The sequence below is a fragment of the Peromyscus californicus genome, unplaced genomic scaffold, assembly GCF_007827085.1.
Source record: "Peromyscus californicus insignis strain IS unplaced genomic scaffold, ASM782708v3 Scaffold_9__1_contigs__length_137607984, whole genome shotgun sequence".
Lineage (NCBI taxonomy): Eukaryota > Metazoa > Chordata > Mammalia > Rodentia > Cricetidae > Peromyscus > Peromyscus californicus.
In genome coordinates this window covers 99,976,457-99,997,312 of record NW_026294617.1, presented here as the reverse complement: position 1 = coordinate 99,997,312, position 20,856 = coordinate 99,976,457, and the positions used below count along the sequence as shown (strand labels likewise).

Below are 20,856 nucleotides of genomic sequence, written 5' to 3'. Positions count from 1 at the left end.
CCTTCATTAGACCATTTGTTGAGTGGCAGTTTTACCCCCCTGGCAAATTAATTTCTTAAAGGCTAGCTGGTGCAGATTTTTTCTCACTCTGTGGGTTGTCTGTCTGCTCTACTGATAGTTCCCCTTCTCTCTGCAGAAATATTTTCATTTCACATAGGCCCAGGTAGTTGGTGCTGATGCTGAGGGCCAATCTCCATCCTATAGAACTTCTGTTCAGAAGTTCTGTCAACCACTGTCTTGAAGAGTATTCCCTGTTTTCATCTAGTGGTCTCAGCATTTCAGGTTTTCAATTAAAGTCTTTGATCTATTTTGAGTTGACGTTTGACAAGTGTTGAAAGCTAGGAATCTTAGTCCCTTCTCTTGAAGGTAGACAGTGAGTTTTGTTAACACTATCTGTTGAGTAGGCTATCCTCCCTCCCCCCAAATATATGTTTCTTACTCCTTTATAAAAAATCAAGTGGGCACAGCTTTGTTGTTTTATTTCTGGATTCTTTCATCTATGCCATTGGAATACCTGTCTACTTAAATTTTAAGAAATTATTTTATGTATTTGGGTGTTTTGCTGCACGTATGTATGTGCAGCACATGCAGACCTGGCGTTTGCAGAGGTGAGAAGAGGGTGTCGGATCCCTCGGGACTGGAGTTAGACAGTTGTGAGCTGCCATGTGGGTGCTGGGAACTGAACCCGGTCCTCTGAAAGAGTGGCAAGTGTTCGCCGTCTCTCCAGTCCTGTCTATTTTTAATGACAGTACCATACAGACTGTCTTTATCACTATAGCTCTGTAGTATAATTTGAGGTTAGGTATTGTGATACTTCTGGAAATATTCTCACTCCTTAGAATTGCTTTGGCTATTGCTTTTTTAGTTTTTATCAAATCTGTCATTGATTTTTCTTTTTAGTTTTTTTTTGTGGGTGTGGTGGTGGTGGTGGTGGATAAATGCATAAATATAATTGATAGTAAAAGTTTAAAATCTAATGTGAAGCTCCACATTTTCAGAATGGCTATTCTAACTGTATAGAGTTCATTGAGATGTACAGAGTGTTAGTTACATTGCTCTAGGGAAACTCTGCTCTGTGATTCACCTATTCACCAGCCAAAGGCTCCAAACAGCATCCCTATCTGCCACTGACATTTCAAGTACCACTGGGTCTGCTGGATCATATGGTCCCAGTGGTAGAGCAGCCTGCACAGCAGCCTGGACCTGTTGCGGAATTTTCTCCCTTTCTAGGCCCCTCACAAAGCCAGCAGCTTTCCTTGTCACTTAGTATATGGGCCAAAGCCACACACCCAAGTGAGGAATGTGCTGTCCCCACAATCCCAGTAGGCCCACTAACTGCTGTGCTTCTTTCTTGGTGGGGAGGAGGGCTCTGTGCAATAGCTTATCCTTCACCTTAGAAGGAATGTCTCTGCATGGTCCACACCACTGGACTTCTAAGCATTTCACTGAGGTGAAGGCCCTTGAATTTTGGTTGGATTTATTCCCCATCCTCTGATGTACATATGTGCTACCAACAAGTCCAAAGTGGTTGCTGCCTCCCACTCACTTGGTCCAATCAGCACAATGTCATCAATATAATGGATCGGTATGTTATTTGCTGGAAGAGACCGATGATCAAGGTCTTTAAACAAACAAACAAACAACTGTGTAAGCTTCCATATTAAACCTAGAATCTCCACTCAGTGGACCCTTATCAATAAACTCAATCTGATTTAGTTTGTCTCTTCCACCATTATCCCACACCCTTAAAATCCATTCCCACACATATTCCCCAGACTTCTGCTTGAATGAATTAGCAAACTCATTAAGCTCTTCTGTGGTATAGTGTACCTCCTCATGGACTAGCTTTTCCCTTCACACTAGGAGCCCGTTTAGCCTCAGGTCTGGTCATAGGTCTAGAAGAAACTATTGGTGGGCCCTGAGGGACATCAGTATTGTCTTGCCTGACATCGCCTTCAAGGAAGTCACTGCTGGTTCAGTAGACAAAGAAGGACTAATTCCCTCAGGTGAAGTAAGGAAGGGGGGTATTATATAGCAGGAGGTCAGATAGGGATGCATCCTCTACCAGGGTGGAGAGACTACTTCCTCTGCTGAAATGAAGCCTTTAGAATCTGAGAGTTCAAGTCCTCAGCCTTCGTAGGCTCCTCCTACACATCGCCATCCCAAGTTACAGAATCCAATTCCTTGCCAATCAGTGTCCTTCCTTTAACCGATGACACCTTCTGAGGCTGAGACTTGAATTTTCATTGTAATTCAGCCAATCTTATAATGAGGGTTCAGTTTGACTTTGCACAACTTGAGCTCTGTGGCTGCTGGAGAGAAGACTCTTTTAGGGCACACTTAGAAACCTTTAGTGCCTCTGGAGCATTGTATCACAGAGTTCATTGTTTTCCTTTGTCACTGTATACTGAGATGCTAGGCATCAGTTAATTTTATCAGGCAGATCATTTTTCCTTCTGTTAATATATTCAGAGGTGCTAGAAGCAACCAGCCAACACTGTTATTTTCCCATAATTGTCAAAAGTTTTATGCATAGAGTCACTAAATTCCTTGTTCTTCCCAATAGGTCAATAGGGAAAGGAAATGTATTTATCTCAATGCATTCCTCAAATAGTTCACACCATGGGTTTTTAATGCTCTCCATGATTCTAGGAGGCCCTAGTAACAAGTTGGGAAGCCTGTTCCAGATACTTAAAAATTCATCCTTATAATTCTTTTTCTGTAGAACCACTCCTGGTGCCACAATATGCATTAGGCAAGTTTCCTTGGAGGAAATGCATATTGTGGCACCAGGCCGCGGTACAAGCAGTCTAGCAACGACTGTCTCCCACGAATCCCAGAGGTGTTCAGTCCACAAGGCTGGGTGCCTCAGCTGATCTTTGGTCTGTGTTGGAATCCCAGAGAAGTAGGTTCTAATGCCAGTGAAGGAATGGCTCAGCAGCAGGAGAGATGAACTTGCCAGGCAAAAAGCAAAAGCTTCCTTCTTCTATGTCCTTTCATCTTGTCTGCCACCAGAAGATGTGGTCCAGATTTAGGGTGTGCCTTCTGATATCAAATGATTCAGATTTGGGGTGGGCCTTCCAACCTCAGGTCAAGAAAAGCCTTTAAAGGCATGCCTAGCTGCTTAGGTTTTAGTCGACTGCATATGCAGTTAAGTTGATATCCAAGATTAGCCATCGCATATAGATTTTTGGGTCTTCCTAATCTCACTGTGTCATGTTTTTATTTGAAAAATCCTTTACAATAAAGTTTTAATTATAACTTTATTATAACATAGGGTCAATTACTGTTTCAAGGACTTGGGGAAGAGTGTTTGCCTAACATATGCATGGCCCTGGCTTTCATTCCCAGCACCAAAAATTAACTAAATTCATTAATGAAATTACTGCTTTTATTTTTTATTTTAAAGATTTGAAAAAAAATTATTTATGTCTGTGTATGTGTGTGTGTGTGTGTGTGTGTGTGTGTGTGTGTGTGTGTGTGTCTGCTGTGGAATAATCTTTTTGTACACTGTGAAGATGTGTCTCTGGCTAAGGTGCCTTCTGATTGATTTAATGAAGAGTTGAATGGCCAAGAGCTAGGCAGGGGAGGATAGATGGGACTTCCAGGGAGAGAGAGGATCTCAGGAAGAATCTGAGGCACTCAGATTTAGCCAGTGAGACTCAGAGGGAGACGGGCATACAGTATGGAGGAGAGATAAGAAGCCACATGGCAGAACATAGATTAATATAAATGGGTTAATTTAAGTTATGAGTTACAAGCTTAAGCTAAGGCCAAGCTTTCATAGAAATAATAAGTCTCTATGTCATTATTTGGGGGCTGGCAGTCCAAAGAAAGTCTGACAAGAAAGACCTGTTACATATGGGTGCCCACGGAGGTCACAACAGGGTGTTGGAGCCTCTAGAACTGGAGTTATAGACAGTTATGAGCTGACTGATGTAGGTGCTGGGAAGCGAAACCCAGACTCTGAAAGAACAAGTGCTCTTAACTGCCAAGCTCTCTCTCCAGTCTAGAAATTATAGTTTTTAAGTTACCCAGAATGAATTAGTCTGTCTCAGAGTGTTCATTTTTGTTTCTGTTTTTGTTTTTTTAATCTAAATCAGTTTTATCTATTTTTACTTCCATAGTCAATTTGTTTTAAGATTTCCTTTTTACATTTATTTATATATTTGTGCGTGTAGTATGTACATGCGTGTGACAAGATGTGTGTCTAGAGGTCAGAATATAACATCACAGATAAACCTCAGCACAGTGACAGTGGGTGATTTTAATACTCTTACCAGTAGGTAAGTCATCTAGACAGAAACTAAATAAACTTTTGAGCTAAATGACATCATAAATCAAATTTGACATTTACAGAACGTTAGTTCCAAACACCAAAGTGTACACTTCCTTCACAGCAGCCCACAGAGCTTTCTCCAAAACTGACCACATATTAAGACACTAAGCAAGTCTCAACAAATATAGGAAAAGTTAAATAGCAACCTTATCCCGTCTGATCACATGATAATAAAGCTAGATATCAATAACAGAAAAGGCAAAAAGTACCCAAACTCATGGAAACTAAGAAACACACTTCTGAATGACAATTGAGTCATGGAGAAGTCAAAGGAAATTGAAAATTTCCTGTGTAAGAATGAAAATGAAAACACAACATACTGAAATCTATAGGAAACCATGAATACAGAACCAAGTAAAGTTTACAGCACTAAGTGCCTACATAAAAAGAACTGGAGAAATTTCATACTAAAATCTTAATTATACTCCTTAAAGCATCAGAAGAAAAAATAACAACACCCAAAAAGACTAGATGGGAAGAAATATTCAAATCCAGAGGTGAAATTAATGAAATAAGAATTAAAAATAGAATATAAAGAATAAACTAAATGAAGAGTTGGTTCTTTGGAGAAAACAAATAACATTTTAAAAGTGGATAAACCTTTAGCCAAATTAACCCAAAGAGAGAGAGGATCTATGAAATTAAAGAATAAGGGGTTGAAGAGATGGATGACCAGAGTTGGGTTCCCAGTGCCAGCACAATGGCTCATAACCATCTATAACACCAGTACCAAGAGATCTGACACCCTCTTCTGACTTCATGGCACAAAGCAAGCACATGGTGCATGCATACAGACAAAACACTCATACATATAAAATAAATCTAATTTTAAAATAGAAAAAAAATAAAGATGAAGAGGGAGGCATTATAACAGACACTGAGGAAATTCGGAGAATCATAAGCCCAGACCTTAAAAAATCTGTATTCTAACTGAAAAACCTAAAAGAAATGGATGAATCTCTAGACATATATGACCTAACAATGTTAAATTGAAATGAAGTAAATAATTTAAATAGGCTCATAACATCCAATGAGATAGAAGCACTAATGAAAAAAATTTTCCCAACTAAAAGGAAGTCCAGAGCCATATGGATTCAGAAAAGAATTCTACCATGTTTTCAAAGAAGAGCTAAAAGCAATAGCCCTCAAATTATTCTATAAGATAGAAATGGAAGGATTGCTTCCAATTTTTTTTAATAAAGGCAGTATTACCTTGATACCAATACCAGACAAAGGCTCACCCACAGCAAATATATATGATGAAGAGAGATATAAATATTCTCAATAAAACACTTGCAAACCCAATTCAAAAACTCATCACAAAGATTATCCACCATGATCAAGCTAGCTTCATCCAAACGATGCAGGGATGGTTCAGTGTACATAAGTTAATAAATGTAATCCACATGTAAGTAGACTCAAGGGCAGAAATCACATGAACATCTTAGAAAAGGCCCTCAACAAAGTATAACATCCCTTCATAATAAATGTCCTGGGGAGACTAGGAATATGGGGGACATATAGTAACACAATAAAGCAAATTTACAACAAGCCCATGGCAAACATCATCCAAAATGGAGAGAAACTCAAAGCATTTCCACTAAAATTAGGAATAAGACAAGGATGTCCACTCTCTCCACTCCTATTAAATATAATGCTTGAGGTCTTAATTAGAGCATTAAGACAGAAGAAGGAGGTAAAGGGAATACTGTTGTGGGATGGTCTGTATGTCAAATGTGTTGTTGATTGGTCAATGAATAAACCACTGATTGGTCAGTGGCCAGGCAGGAAGTATAGGCGGGACTAACAGAGAGGAGAATTGAGAGAACAGGAAGCTGGGTGAGGGAGACACTGCCAGCCTCCATCAGGACAAGGAAGATATAAAGTACCGGTAAACCACAAGCCATGTAACAAGGTATAGATTAATAAAAATGGATTAATTTAAGCTGTAAGAAAAGTTAGCAAGAAGCCTGCCACGGCCATACAGTTTGTAACCAATATAAGTCTCTATGTTTATTTAGTTGGGTCTGAATGGCTGTGGGACTGGCGGGTATCAGAGATTTGTCCTGACTGTGGGCCAGGCAGGAAAACTCTAGCTACAGAATACCAATAGGAGGAAGAAGTTAAAGCATCCTTATTTGCAGATGATGTAGTTCCACACATAGAAGACCCTAAAGACTCCACCAGACAACTCCTACAGCTGATGAATACATTCAGCAAAATAGCAGGATACAAAATAACACACAAAATCAAACAGTGAACATACTGAGACAGAAGGAAAACAATCCCATTCTCAAACACTTCAAAAACATTTTAGTAAATGCAAGGAAGCGAAATAGTTATATAATAAAGATCTTAAGACAGATCTTGAAGAAAGAAAGGAAAGAAGGTACCAGGAGAGAGCAACATCTCCCATGCTCATGGATTGGTAAGATTAACACTGGGAAAACAGCCATCCTACCTAAAGAAGTCAAGAGTCAACCCAATCCCCATCAAAAAAATGCCAACACAGTCCCTCACAGAAATTGAAAAAATAATCTTAAACTTATACGGAAACACAAAAAGCCCAGCGTAGTTAGAACAATTCTAAACAATACAAGAACTGCCAGCGATAGCTCAATTGCTGATTTTAAGTTAAACTGATTTGATGGGAGTGGAGGTCAGGGTCCATCCCAAGCTGGCAGCTGAACTGGAAGTGGCTTCTACTGCTGTCTTTCGAGGCAAGCAAGAATGAGATGTGCAAAGGGTAAATGCTGCTGCTTGTTATGAAAAACACCAGTGCCCTAGGATGTCATCATCTTCACCATAGCTGAAATGGCAGAAGTAGCAGCAATGTACACTTATGAACTGTGTATATATGACTTTGAACATCTATGTATTGTGTATGAAGCATTGCTATTTAATCATTAAAACAGTGTTATGAAGTATGTGCCACCAGCATCTTATACAAAAATAAATTCAGGTCTACAGCTGAAGTAACACGTATGGGCTAATGAAAGTAAGTAGCAACAGGGTCCTTGAACATCATATTCTGTGTCTAGCAAAGGCTCTCCAATTACTACATTATCCACTTCTGTGAACACCATGGTCCATGTCCAGCACAGGCTCTTCAATGATTATATTATACCCTTCCCTAAATCTATAAATCACTTCCTCGGGGCTTTTTCTTTTAAATTTTATTGTTTTAAATATCTCAAAGGGTTTATTCAGAAGAAAGTAGCAAGGCAACCTCCCTTTTAATCTTCCCCCTTTACTCGGAAATGGACACACAATCATATTTAATATAGAGCAGGAAGCTGTAAAGGTCACCTGTCCAGATAGTGCTGTGGCTAGAACCCTGGGTCTTGCACATGGCAGGCAGGGGCTCCATACTGACCCATACCTTCAGTGCACAGGTGAGTTTGTTTCCTCCATATCTGTGTTTCACGAGAAAAGCCACATTTTCTGGATCCGTGTTTAAAAGCAGGTCAACAATCTTGGCTTGTGTACTAAGATTCTGAATGCAACCCCCACCCAAACAAAATTACAGTGTACATAGCAATGCATACCAAATCATTTTCGGGACCTTCATTCTACTCCCTCTGCAAAGTGGTTGTGGCAGTTACTTCTCATTTAGAGAGAAGGATCTGTTTCTGGCCTCTTGATCAGATCCTTGCCAACAGCTATGAACACTCCCTACATCTACTTGTTAATGTCTCCTCAGAACAGAGGGATAACCTAACAAGCTAAATCACAAGAGAATCTTGCTTCTTCTAATTTTCAAAAGGGAGATGCTTCAAAAATATTCCAGAGTGAGCATGGAGTAATTAGTACTGGAATTAAACCAGCAGCTAATTTTAAATTATCTTTTTCAATGTATCATACAAATATTAAACATAAGTGAATCAAAAAAAAAAGAGAAACATTTTCATGTTCAATTATCCACTTTTAATCTACTTAAAATTAGGGGGAATTCTGTAACTATTTACTCCCAAAGCTAGCTTAAAGTGAAGAGACTTTTTCTTATCTTGACATTTTAGTACTGCTTTGATCACCACTGAGCAACATACCCGTTGTTGAATGGGCCAGGGCTTCGTAATCGCAGAAAGATCACAGGCAGTCATCAACATTGCTCTATTAAAGGAAAGGGAAACCCCCAAATCTTGTGAGTCTTTACCCTCAATAGTTGTTACTAATAAAAATGTTAAATTAAAATCTACTTAACAACAGAAGACTGACATTTTGAAGACCAAAGAACAAACAGAATGTATTATTTGGGGACCTGCCACTGTTTGGTGGTCCTGTGAGTTACTGGGGTTTGTCCTTGGGGTAATAGCTTGCCTATCATGGGTTTTTCCACACTGAAAATGAGATAGAATCACACCGATTAATCACACGGAAAACATCACACAGTGATCCTCCTAATGAGGACACTCCTGGTTTAGTGGGCCGCCTTAATTCATTCACCACCTGCAGGGCTTTCTATGTAATAACTGTTGTATGGTTGAACAGTACATGCTGGAGAGTCTTTTCCTCCAGCAGAGGAGTGGAAGAGGGGGATCACGCTGTTAGCCCTTCTCTGGTTAGAGTGGTGGGAAGCACCCTGTCCCCAGGCTACAGCAATGTATAACAACGTGCCTTGGTATAGAACAACACAGCTGTGAAAATTACCTTTTGGGGGACAGGGAGGAACTCATGTATTCCGAGACACCTGAAATTTTCTATGTAGCCAAGAGTGACCTCCGATTTCTGACCCACCACCAAAGTTCTGGGATCACAGGCATGGGCTGTGACACCTGTTTTATGCACTGCTAGGGCTCGAACCCAGGCTTTGGAAACATTATAGAAGCATTCTACCAGACGAGCTACATCCTAAACCCAAGTTCTGACTTCAGCATTGTCTTTCCCTGAGTCATATTTCCCTAAGTCCGTCTAACAGTCCCTTTGTTTTGTTTGAAGAAATAGGCAAAAGGGCTATTCCTGAAAAACAAACAAGCCACGTGTTATTTGTCCCTCTGGAGATACTCAACCTAACGCACAGGCTCCCTAACCACATGATGCTAATGTCGCCGTGTTCTCTCCTGTACTAACTGTCCCACAGGAATGAGTGCATTGGAGGTGTTTTTAATCACAGTTGGAACGCACTGTCACAAAGGAGTTCCACCACGCTTGCCAGCATAACTGTGCCTGCCAAAGGCGACTGACCATAAATGCTTGATTACAAACTTCTCTGTGAGAGGGAAAACTGGTTGAAACTTGGAACTTCAATGTAATCTCTTTTTTATTATAGAGTGCACAATAGTCACAGGAGTGGGCCTGCACATTTCCAAGGCACTACTCTGAAAGATAAAAGGATATTAAGCATGACTACACAGAGCAGTCAGCTAGGCGTTTGTATATTGTTTTTGGTTTGCAGGCTAAGCAATCACAATCTATTTAAAGAAATGTTGACATCAACATTGCATCAACACTATCTGCAATTCTGCAGTACCTTGAGTTATTATTGAATTTTGGTACCTTTGTTTTGTTTTATTGTTTGAGACAGAGCCTCAACGTTTATAGCCCTGGGCGGCCTTGAACTTGTGGTAATTATTTTCCTTCATTCTCCCAAGTGCAGGGACTATGGTGGCATCCTGGTTCTGTTTTACTGATACAAGTTATTGCCACGGCAAAGACAGTGGCAAGTAGCAGCAGAGACATTATCTGTGGCTAGAAGGGGGGAGGAATTAATGTCTCAAAGATGAAAAGCTGTCATCTTGTAGTGTTCCCTAGACACCACTGTGTTGTGGCCCAAGAAAAGTGGACACTTTGCAGTCACCATTCTGTTCTCATAATCTAAAGGATGTCAAATCTAAAGGATGTTTTGCTTTCCATTCCAAAGGATGAGAGAAATGAAACAAAACGGCAACCTTTGGGCCATAAGTGCTTCGACTCTCTACTGTACCCACCACTCAGTCTACAACAAAGCAACAATCTATTGACTTCAACTTGCTGAGGACCACACTTGGTCCATTGTACTACACTCGGGAGCAGTGGACAGCCTCAGAGGTCATTATGCATGACAGAAAATCCCAATTAACAACTTCTCTGGGGAAATTAATTGGGTAGCAAAGTTTATATGGACAGTAAGGCCAACTTACAGAAATAACTCCTTTTGAAGAGGATCTTCGAAGCTGAATTGATTTTTTCTTATAAGTTCAAAAAATTCTCCTCGTCTCCTTGAAAAATAAGAAAAACATGGTGATTGTTGTGAGTCCTCAAGCTCTTCTCCCTTGGTCTAAAGACTCGTGGAATATGTACTTGAGGAAGATCTCTATTTTCCCCATCCCACAATCAACAACAAAGCTTCATCAGCATCAGTACCCTCCCTTTACTTTCCTGGTCTACTTTTGGTGGAAATTATTTAAAGGCACATTGCTTTTAACTCTAGATTACAAATAATGGCAATTTCAACTCAGGAATATTTTTTATTACAGGATAGAATAGTGTGAATTAAAATGTGATGATAAGAGTGATTTAAATGTTCTAAGTGCATAGGGGTTAGAGGGTCCAAGGTCTCTAACTCAGCCACATCTTGCTTCAGAATTTTTTTAAAAAAAAGGCAAAGAAGATGTTAAATGCTTTGGAAGCAAAGAGCAAGTTTAGATAATATTTCTTGTCATTCACAGACATAAGAGTTATCTGTGTCTAGCAAATACCTCCTATGTGTCCAACATTAGTAAGTACCTTGAGAAATGAGACCAAACAAAAGATAAACTTATATGATAAAGTGGACTATTTATGACTAACTATTAAAAATGGAAGTTCCAATATAGAGAAAGAAACCTACACAGCATAAAACGTGGGAAACCTATGCAGACCAAGATATTTTTCTTTGTGATTTGATGATCAGTATTCTGAAATTACTTTTGAACAATCTGAAGTTTGCTGCATTTTCTACTGTTCTGGTTAACCTTAAACTGACCCAAACTTCAATGAAGCAGACACACTCGTATTTGTAGACACCAAGCAGTTGATATTCGGTGTAACTTGTGTGTGCTGGTTATAACTGTTTAACTCCTCATGGGGAAGACTAATACCATGACTGTGGATCCTTGTGTCAAGGGAGAGAGCCCCACATTGAGAGGAAGCCTGGGGCGGGTGATCCTACATTAGAGGTCTCTCTCAATCTATAGGCTGGAAGCTATGACTGTCCAAATGCTGATAAGCATTTTCTAGCTTTTCGAGAAGCACAGTAATCATGCCAAGTGCAATCGGAAACAGCACTCAAACAGCACTGTCTTCACAGTTCTACATTAACACTCCTGCCAAAGGCAAAGGAAAAGAAGAGAGGATTATTTTCAGTGTTCTTCGCCTGCCCACCTAGGCTTGGGTGGCAATATAAAGGAATCATGAGTGGGCAGAGATTGGCGAGTGAGGGCAGGAGGAAGACAAATAGCCTTTGGAATGGTCACACTGGACCCGTCATGACGCCCCTAGGCAATTTCAGAGACACGGCAGTAGAAGAGCATCATGAATAGCCCCGTGCTACCGTCTGGAGCAGTGAGTGCACAACACAGTGGCCTTCTTTGACTTTAAAAGTTACCAGTCTTGGTAACTGTGTCTGGATGCTTGTTTTGAAAGGGATTTCCCAGTATGGATACGAAAACGTTTTCAAGACCTGTTTTGGAGGGCGTCTCTTCTTGAAACTTACTTAATGTACAGTGCTAGGTCTGTAGCTAAAATGGCTTGCTTGATTATTTTCAGTGTGGTCTTATATTCTTCAATGGAGAGGCCACTGAGAATCTGGTTGCCCTTTATGTAAAAAGAAAAACATGGTTAGTATTCTACCCGCAGGGGCCTCTCTCGAGAACAAACTCTGAAGATATAGTCACATGACTTAAACACGTGCCTAGTATTCTGAGCCTGCTTTTTAAAAGGTATATTTTATGAAGTAGTATTTTTCCTATTCATTCTCACCATGTACCACTCTGTCATGTAAGATAAGAAGAGCCACATGACATTATCTCTGCCTCTTTACATGTGTATTTCCAACTCATAACCTCCTTGAGACTAAGTTGAAATCTAAAAATTAAATAAGCATGTCCTTTTTCCTTTGGGCAGATCAATTACTATAACAGAAAAAAAGGTGAAACTGAAAACTCAAAATCATATCAATAAATATGAACGGAGTTGTGAAATTTTTAGATAACTGATTATTAAAGAGATACTCCTCTAGGCTTCTGTGACAAACTTGGTATGTAGCATTTCCGGTTCACATTTATAGATCTTAACCAATACTGAGAACTGTATGTGTCCCTTATGAACGAGACACTACAGATGGTTAGCAGGTCAGAGCCAAATGTGCTGACTACTTGGTGATCTAAGAAAGCCTAAGTTCAAAGGTCTGTAAAGGATGCTGGGAAGGGAGTGATCCATGTGCTGAGAGCAGGGAAAACAGTTTCCCAGGGAAGAACACACCAACCCGTTATTCAATACCAAATGGTCAGCTCTGAAAACTTGCATACAAGTAACATTATACAGACTAAACAGATTATGTTTACATATCTAGTAATACACACACACACACACACACACACACACACACACATACACATACAATAATTAATTTAAAAAGTGGCCATGATTTTGAAAGAGAGCCAGGAGGGATAGATGGGAGGGTTGGAAAAAAGGAAAAGAAAGAGGAAATGATGTAATTATATTACACCCTCCAAAAGAATAATAAAAAAAAATTCTAATTTTTTCCATAAACTATTTATGCAGGTATTTTTGTAAGTCATATTTCCCATATTAGTTAAATATTCTTCTGTAAAAGCTTGGGGGGCAAGGAGACAATCCATGTATACATCACTGAAAGTTTTTGTTACATAACATCTTGTAATTTTTGTCTGTAATTTAAAGCAGAGTGGCTCTTTGATCTCGAACTAAACAAAGCACAAAGCTCAGCCACACTCAAAACGTGTGTGAACTGAATCATATGGCTTTCTAAGTCTCAGAGCCAAGAAAGTACCCAGAGCTTTAGAAATGAGATCTGGGGCTGGAGATATGGCTCAGAGGTTAAGAGCACGGACTGCTCTTCCAGAGGTCCTGAGTTCAATTCCCAGCACCCACATGGTGGCTCACAACCATCTGCAATGAGATCTAACACCCTCTTCTGTATACATAATAAATAAATAAATCTTAGAAAATATTTAAAAAAAAAAGAAATGAGATCTGGAGGCGAAGAATGAAGTGAAGGAATTGCTGGTTTGCTCGGCTGGGGGAAGAGATAGTGATTAGGAAGTAATGAGATTCATGGATTAAATTAATGGCCAAATCTGTGATTACAACCACAATCATTATTTTAAAATATTTCATCATTTTAGATTTGGGTCAAATGAAACTATTCAGAAAACGTTTGATGCTTTTATTTATTTTTAAGATAAGACAATTGCCAGGAGAAACTGAAATATCTTTTGGTACTGCAGTCTCAGTTTTTCTCCAAACAATACAATCTGTATTTTTATTTAATTGTACTTACAAAGCTAAACTATATAGACAGCTCTTATAACTTAAGCCAGCTAAATGAACAGCCAGATTTCTTGTATGCTAAGCTAAGTAAGAACATAACTATATAATAATTTACATATCTAACAAAAGAAGTATGATGGGAAATATTTAATACACCTTTTAAAAGGTTAGTAATTGCTTTGGGACTGAACTTGAAATAAGACACCAACAGGACATTTCTGTAATCCCTGCACTTGGGAGGTAGAGGCAGAAGGATTAGGGGCTTAAGGTTAACTTGCAGCTATTCAGTGAGTGAGAGGCCAGGTTGGGCTATAGCAACCCATGTGAAAAAAAAATCAACTTGCTATTCTACCCAAAAATAAATAAAAAGCTTTAGCTATGGAGCATTTTCCCAAGGAAAGTACAGATGTTTCTACTCTAACATACATATGTTTCTTCAGCTTCAATTTTGGAAAATTATACACTAAAAATAACATAATTTATGGGAAAAGTAGTGTTGGGGCAGATCACTCAAAACCTATACCACTCTGAAACCAGAGCACAAAGCAAAGCAGAGAGGTTCTCTCTGGAGGTGAGTGGGCCCGGCAGCAGGCCTGGAGGCCCCCTCTGAATGCACTAAAAGCACACAAGAGCAGGAGAAGGAAATGCTGGGCTGTGGGACATGAGGCAGTGTTCATGGGATTTGATGGGGAAGGCAGAGCTGTGTCAAAAGCTTCACATAGCCTGGAGTGGAGGGCACAAGAGCCTGCTTCTCACTCTTCAAATACTTTCTTACTAAATACCAGAATCTAACAGCTCCCATAATTCTTGCACTGCTCACCCTAGACAACACACTAAAATGATACCAATCACATATCAACTATTTCACGATACATGTTACAGCAAACATTCTATTAAGCCTCATACAAACTTTCTGAAGGAGCCAAAAAAGGTTGTATAACTTTTTTTTTGTCAGTGTTGGGGAGGTCCAACCCAGTGCTTTCTATGTGCAAAACACTCTACCTCTGAGCTGCAACCCAAGTCTCACACTCCCTAACTTTTTAGTCATACTAAGGTATTATGGAAGAGGTAAGAATTCCCTTGGCCTCAAGCAGGAGAGAGACCCTGTGTATGTCTCCTATGTTCAGTGGGGGAGGTGGGACTAGAATGGACTTGTGATGCATCCTGCCCAAGAAATCTAAAGGCAGGACCGGATTGGCTGGCCATTCTGTAGCTGATGTGGAGTATCCTCACAAGGGTGCTCTGCAGGGATGATACAATTACAAATGCCTACCAGGTACAAAGAGTGGTACAATGTCAGTTGGTAAGAGAGGCCAGACCTCTTTTCTTGCCCATTCTGTTCTCCAGTTGAAGAGGTAGGAAACAGCACAGAGGCTTTGGAGTAAGGAAGGAGTTAGAACAAATGCATAGCAATGAACAAGAGATAGTTGTGGGGGCAGTAATGGAAGAAATTGGCCTCACAGTGTGAACTATTATCCTGGAGCGGCCATTTTGGTTTGTGGCATGAGAACAGTATATTCTATGGTTGGACGTAATAATAGTGACCAGAATGTGACCCCCTAGTTCTCCCCTAGCATTCAGGGAAAAACTAGACCCAATCCTAGCAAACATGAAAACGTTGTGAAAAAATTGCCTGAGATTATGAATCATGTATTGTGACTATTTAACGTAATAGCAGAAACTTTTTTTCTTACAAAGTTAACACAGACAGACAACAAATAATGTGAATAATTAACAATCCAATAAGAAAAATAAAAAACTACCACCAGTTTCATTAGACAAACGCAATCCAGTTAATGTTCTGATACACATTCTGTTAACTGTTCCTTAACACGTGTGTTTACTTAGCAAACTGTATCACCAGTTTTCTTCCACTTGCTAATATTCACTTATCCAAGTTGTCAAACGGCTTTCTCATTCCTGGAGAAAACAGTTTGTGAGCATCTGGGAGCTCCAACCAAACAGGCTGGATACAGATGAGGAGAAAAGCTCCTGTTTAGCAGTCCTAGGTTTGATCCCAGCACAGCCCAAAGGAAAGGAAGGAGAAGAAACAGATACTGATCTGTATGTACCACTTCATTTCTTTAAAACGTTGAGCAGGAGCCATAAAGTACCAGTTTTGTTTCTAGTTTGGAGTAATCAAAGATCAGTAATCCAATTCCCTTCCTGGGCAACATTAGACAGTTCTTACTGTCCAGAAGTGAGCCTGTAAGAGATGTCAAATGTTTTGGCTATTCCTTCCTTACCCAAAAAGGAATAGAGAATGTTCAAGAATTTATGATGCTGGGAAGCAGTCCAAAACCTAAAAATAAAACTGCATTTATACAGCTCTCTTTTAAGATTCACAACAATAAACGATGTACTTACTGGGCTATTTAGAATCATCAAACACTGATCAAAATGATGGTGTTCCATGATGGAGTGGCAGTACAGCTGGGCCAGCGGGTGGTCACTCCTGAGTGATTACGTTGAAGAAAGAGAGAAACAAAAAGTTCCCAAATAGGTTACTTCACCAGTTCATTATCATTATTAACCGAAATTATCTCAAAACTAACCACACTAATAATTTTCTCCCCTGCTGAGGAGAGTGGGGGTAATCGCTCAGAAATAAATACTGACGCAAACTGTTTTCAAATAAGGATGCTTCTGGTTCAAAGATCAGTGTCACTGGTTTGAATATTGAAAACAACAGATGTGAGGAATAAGGGCAGAAGACGGCTAGCCCTAGGCACAGCCATGTACCGCTCCACAGTATCTAAGTGTTATTGTATTGGTTTTCATTCTCAACACGGCAATTGACGTAAAATCTGGAACAAATCCGTGTTGCTGTTTCCTCTGAACCCAGGCTCAGGCTGAAGGTTAGTTTATCCGTGTGCGCCTACATACAAGGAAAGAAGCCACTGAGATGGGATGAGCCGGTGTGAGTGATGGACAGCAAGACAAAGGGGGACAGTGAGCACACAGCCTTGGAAAGAGGGGGAGAGTGAAGGAGGGGGGCGAGCAGGAAGGAGGATGCTGAGTCACGAGGGTTGTTTGAGTGCAGGGCAGCCAGCAAGCTTTCTCAGCTGAACTCGGAGAAGCAGCAAAGACTTCCTGCTGGGTACATAGAGGGGGGAGGGTACTGTTTACTGTATCTGTGGGACAGTAGTCACAGAATAACTTCTAAAGCACGACAGGAAGTGTCTTCCACTTCATTTCTCATGACCCTTCATCTGTGAAAAACCACACTCTTCACGATTCCTTCTCAAAGCGACAAAAGCATTCTGTAACTCGTTGCTCTTAAAATTTATAGGGATGGGGCTTATGAACTGCAAAGCCCCACAAGAGTGCTAGAAAATACGAACGTGCAACCTCGCCTGTTCCTGCTGTTTAAACTGTGGCCTATCTTGCCGACTTAATGCCGCTCTGGACATGGCCTTTCCCAGACCTTGACTACTTTTCCTCTTCACTCTAGCTATTCGATGACCTGTACTACGGACCTGGAGCCGAGCTCAGTGTAGGAAAATGAACAATGAGCCGAGCTGCCTGGAAGGACTTGTTGAAAAAGGTGGACTACCCGGGGTCAGGTAGGGCACTCTGGGACACTTGGGGGCGGCTGAAGCAAGAGTGCCTCAGTGAAAGCAGCGGCAGCCAGATGGAGGTGGAGGAGTTATCTGAGAGCTGCTGTGGAGGTGGATCACATGGGAGCTGGCAAGGACTTGACCTGTGATGAGAACAGGCTATGATAAGGAGCGTCTACGACCTCTCCTCTGAATCTTCCCATGGACTCCCTGCTCTTCTCTGTTCTTTCATATTAAAGCCAACTTCACTAGCAGAACAATCATGTCCCTCATTCGCTTCAGGAATACGGAAAGAAAATGTTTTCAGGTGTCATTATTCTCATTACAAAAAGCATGATGACAATGAAAGCAGGGTGGGACGCTAGGGAAACAGAGGCTAGAGGAGCTTTAGTCAGAGGCCAGCCTAGGATACAAGATGGGAACATGTCCTGGAACCTATCAGCCAACCAACTAACCAACCAACCAACTCACATAAATGTAAAGCCCAAAACTTAGAAGTTAGCGGACACATTGTTAGCGTCTGATCGGATCTATCCAGCAGGTGTTAGCTGCCATTAAATCTTTCACCTCATCAGACTATAAAGCTTTTGAATTTGCTGACATTTGTTCTTCCTGGTGTAAGAGTTTCCATTTGTCAAGAGCCGGTAACATGGCAGGCAATGTGCCACTTTGTTTATTACTGTTGTATCTCACTGCATAAGTACTGTATCAGAATCCTCACACCCACCTCTCACTTTAGCCAGGGATAGAGCGTTTCATTCATACTTTAACAAACTCCACACAGGTGTCAATCAGAGAGCTCTCTACTTTGTCTTGGTCCACCCCAGGTACCTCCCATTTGACCCTAGAGCTGGTGCCTGTGGGAGTGAACTGGGGAACTGCACGCTCACTGACCAGTGTAGATGAGTTAAGGCCTGGGGACCACTGTTGACTCATTAGTGAGGGGACTTACAGGTAATTGCCTTCTGCCTTAAAGCTGAGTGGTTTGGGGTCTCCTTCTATAAGCTTCCTCCAAATCACCTCTGGCAGGATTGAGTACCAGTTGCTCATGCACAGGAGTGTATATCTGGATAATATCCCTCCTTCCCTGGTTCATTCCAGGCCTTTCTTGGTGTTCCTTGAGGCCATATTCACCAGTAAACTATGCATACACCAACTTTTATCTCCAACTAGGGCTTCAGCGGAACCTAGGCAGAGTGCTGTAAAATGGGCATTTCTGCATTTGTTTTATAGATGACCAAATGTTCAGACAGGTATTGTCACTTGCTCAATGATGACATAAATGACAGACTCAGGCACGTTAAGTGTATCCTCTCACAGCCTCTCACTGTCATGGTGCTGCAGGGCTCTACACATTGTCCACTGACCTCGTTGGGAGCTGGTGTAGGAAATGCAATTACATGGATATAATACAAACCAGTCAGAACTTCAAACGTACTTCCCATTTTTAGGTGAAGCAGAAAGAACTGCTTCAGATTAGAGAGGATTTGGGGCTTGTGAGACAGACAAATGCCAAAATGTGTTTGTCTTTACTTACATTCTAAAAATACAAATTCATGAATCAAGCAATGGGTGAAAAATGCCTCAGATTTCCTGTTTACAAAAAAAAAAAAGCATGGAAGCCAATGTATTCATGTTGCCTCTATTTGAGGCACATCAGAAGGACCTATTTAAACCACTACCGCTGTGGAATTTTATTCCCACGCTGATGTCAGTGAGCGTTAATGGACAGGCATCCTCTCTCTGTGTTTTCCTGTCTTGCACAGTTATTGGTCTATCTTGGACAGTGGTATTAGGAAATATACTAGAAACAGACAGCCTTAAAAATTGATTCAAAATAAACGTCCTGTGAGGAAAACAGTGCTGTTTCCGGGGCTTCTTTTTCACCACCACAAACAGCATTCTTGATTCCATCTGTCAGCCATAAGGACCCTGGGTTGGAAGCTCCACTGCCTTGTGACCCGTATCCCCACTTCTTCCCGCTCATCACAGCGCACTGTGGTTGTTCCAATTTTTTAGACTAGAAGTCATGCTTTTTTCCCTTTCTTCATGCATACATCTAGCTTCCCTACATCAAATTACCATCCTTCCTCTGGCCTCTTCCCCTCCACTCAGTGTGAATGCTACTTTACACCTGACTTGTTGAGGCAGTTTTCCAATTGAGCTCTGTGGTTCTAATTTCAGTCTGTTTACCATATGGTTCATGCTGTGACTTTCTTCCTAAATAATGTTTTTATTGCCTATGGCAACAATTCCTTTTACCAATTCTATCAGTCTTAGTATATACCACTGAGTGTTACAACCCTCCCTTGAGGGGGTCTTGTGGCTCCTGCTAGTCTGTTTTCTTGCTGGTCTACTACTGCTGTGCCACGAAGTACCCACTTCACAGCATCCTGGAATATCTTTGTTCTTCATCTGACAGTCCACCCACTTTTCAGCATCCAGTGTAAGTCTCATTTTCTCTATGAATAGTGGATATGGACTACACTGTGCTTGGCCAAACTCCTTCTCTGGTGGACCCTTGAAGTCCACTTCATTAGATGACTCAGGACTCACTAATTTCCTTCACTGCCATTTCAAGGGTCAGGAACTGCAGACCAGGACCACATTGTACATGTAACTAGCTTTCTTTCTGCCTAGCAAAGAACTAAAACTCTAGCAATTGCTCACTATGCATAAGCCTAATATATAGCATACTTTTGCTGAATCATTCTATAAACATTGGACTTGAAACTAAGCAAATAAACGCACATATAAGTCCTATGATATTGACTACAGGCCTGACACAGAAACTTTCTCTAAAATGCAAGTTTTATGACTAATTTTAAGTGAATGTTTGTTCTTCAGCTACTGTATTCTAACCACCACTCATTTTGTTTTATTGTTTTGAGGTAGAGACTTGTGTAGCTCAGGCCAGCCTCACACTTGCTCTGTAGCTGAGGTTAATCTTGAGTTTCTGATCCTCCTGCCTCTGCTGCCTGAGTCTGGTTTACATGGTACTAAGGGTCAAACCCAGGGCTTCATGAATACTTAGGCAAGCACTCGACCAACTGAACTACAGCCACAGTCTATACCAGCGCTTGCATTGGCAGTTCACCTGAGAGCGTTCTTCTTTCCCTCCTATATGAGGAGAGATGGTGGAAGCGGTGTCCTTGAAAATATCACAGGATACCAGCGGGACTCCCTGGTGATGGCAGTCTTCTGAAAGGAGGAAGGGAGGAAGGGAGGGAGGGAGGAGGGAGGAAAGGCCAACAGTGGGCCAAGGGATAGCCTCCTACTCAAGGAAAACCTTACATCAAAGTAGTTTTCTCAAATCACTTAAGAAGAAGGAGGATGATTTCAGTTTCTGATTCCATTATCCATGGACACCTCCTTCCATAACTCATGGACACCTCCTTCCATAACTCATGGACACCTCCTTCCATTACCCATGGACACCTCCTTCCATTACCCATGGACACCTCTTTC

The 20,856-nt window shown here is 40.9% G+C and overlaps 1 protein-coding gene across 2 annotated transcripts in view; it reads right to left on the bottom strand.

The window, feature by feature from the left end:
* Window positions 1-20,856, bottom strand: part of Pde5a (phosphodiesterase 5A) — a 141,085-nt gene that overhangs the window by 10,776 nt on the left and 109,453 nt on the right. For both annotated transcript variants that reach the window (XM_052731317.1, XM_052731318.1), the window contains exons 15-18: window positions 16,196-16,283; window positions 12,012-12,112; window positions 10,459-10,536; window positions 8,389-8,452 (exon numbers count right to left, since the gene is read on the bottom strand). In XM_052731317.1, the coding sequence (XP_052587277.1) occupies window positions 8,389-8,452; window positions 10,459-10,536; window positions 12,012-12,112; window positions 16,196-16,283 (331 nt within the window). The remainder of the gene's footprint in view (window positions 1-8,388; window positions 8,453-10,458; window positions 10,537-12,011; window positions 12,113-16,195; window positions 16,284-20,856) is intronic.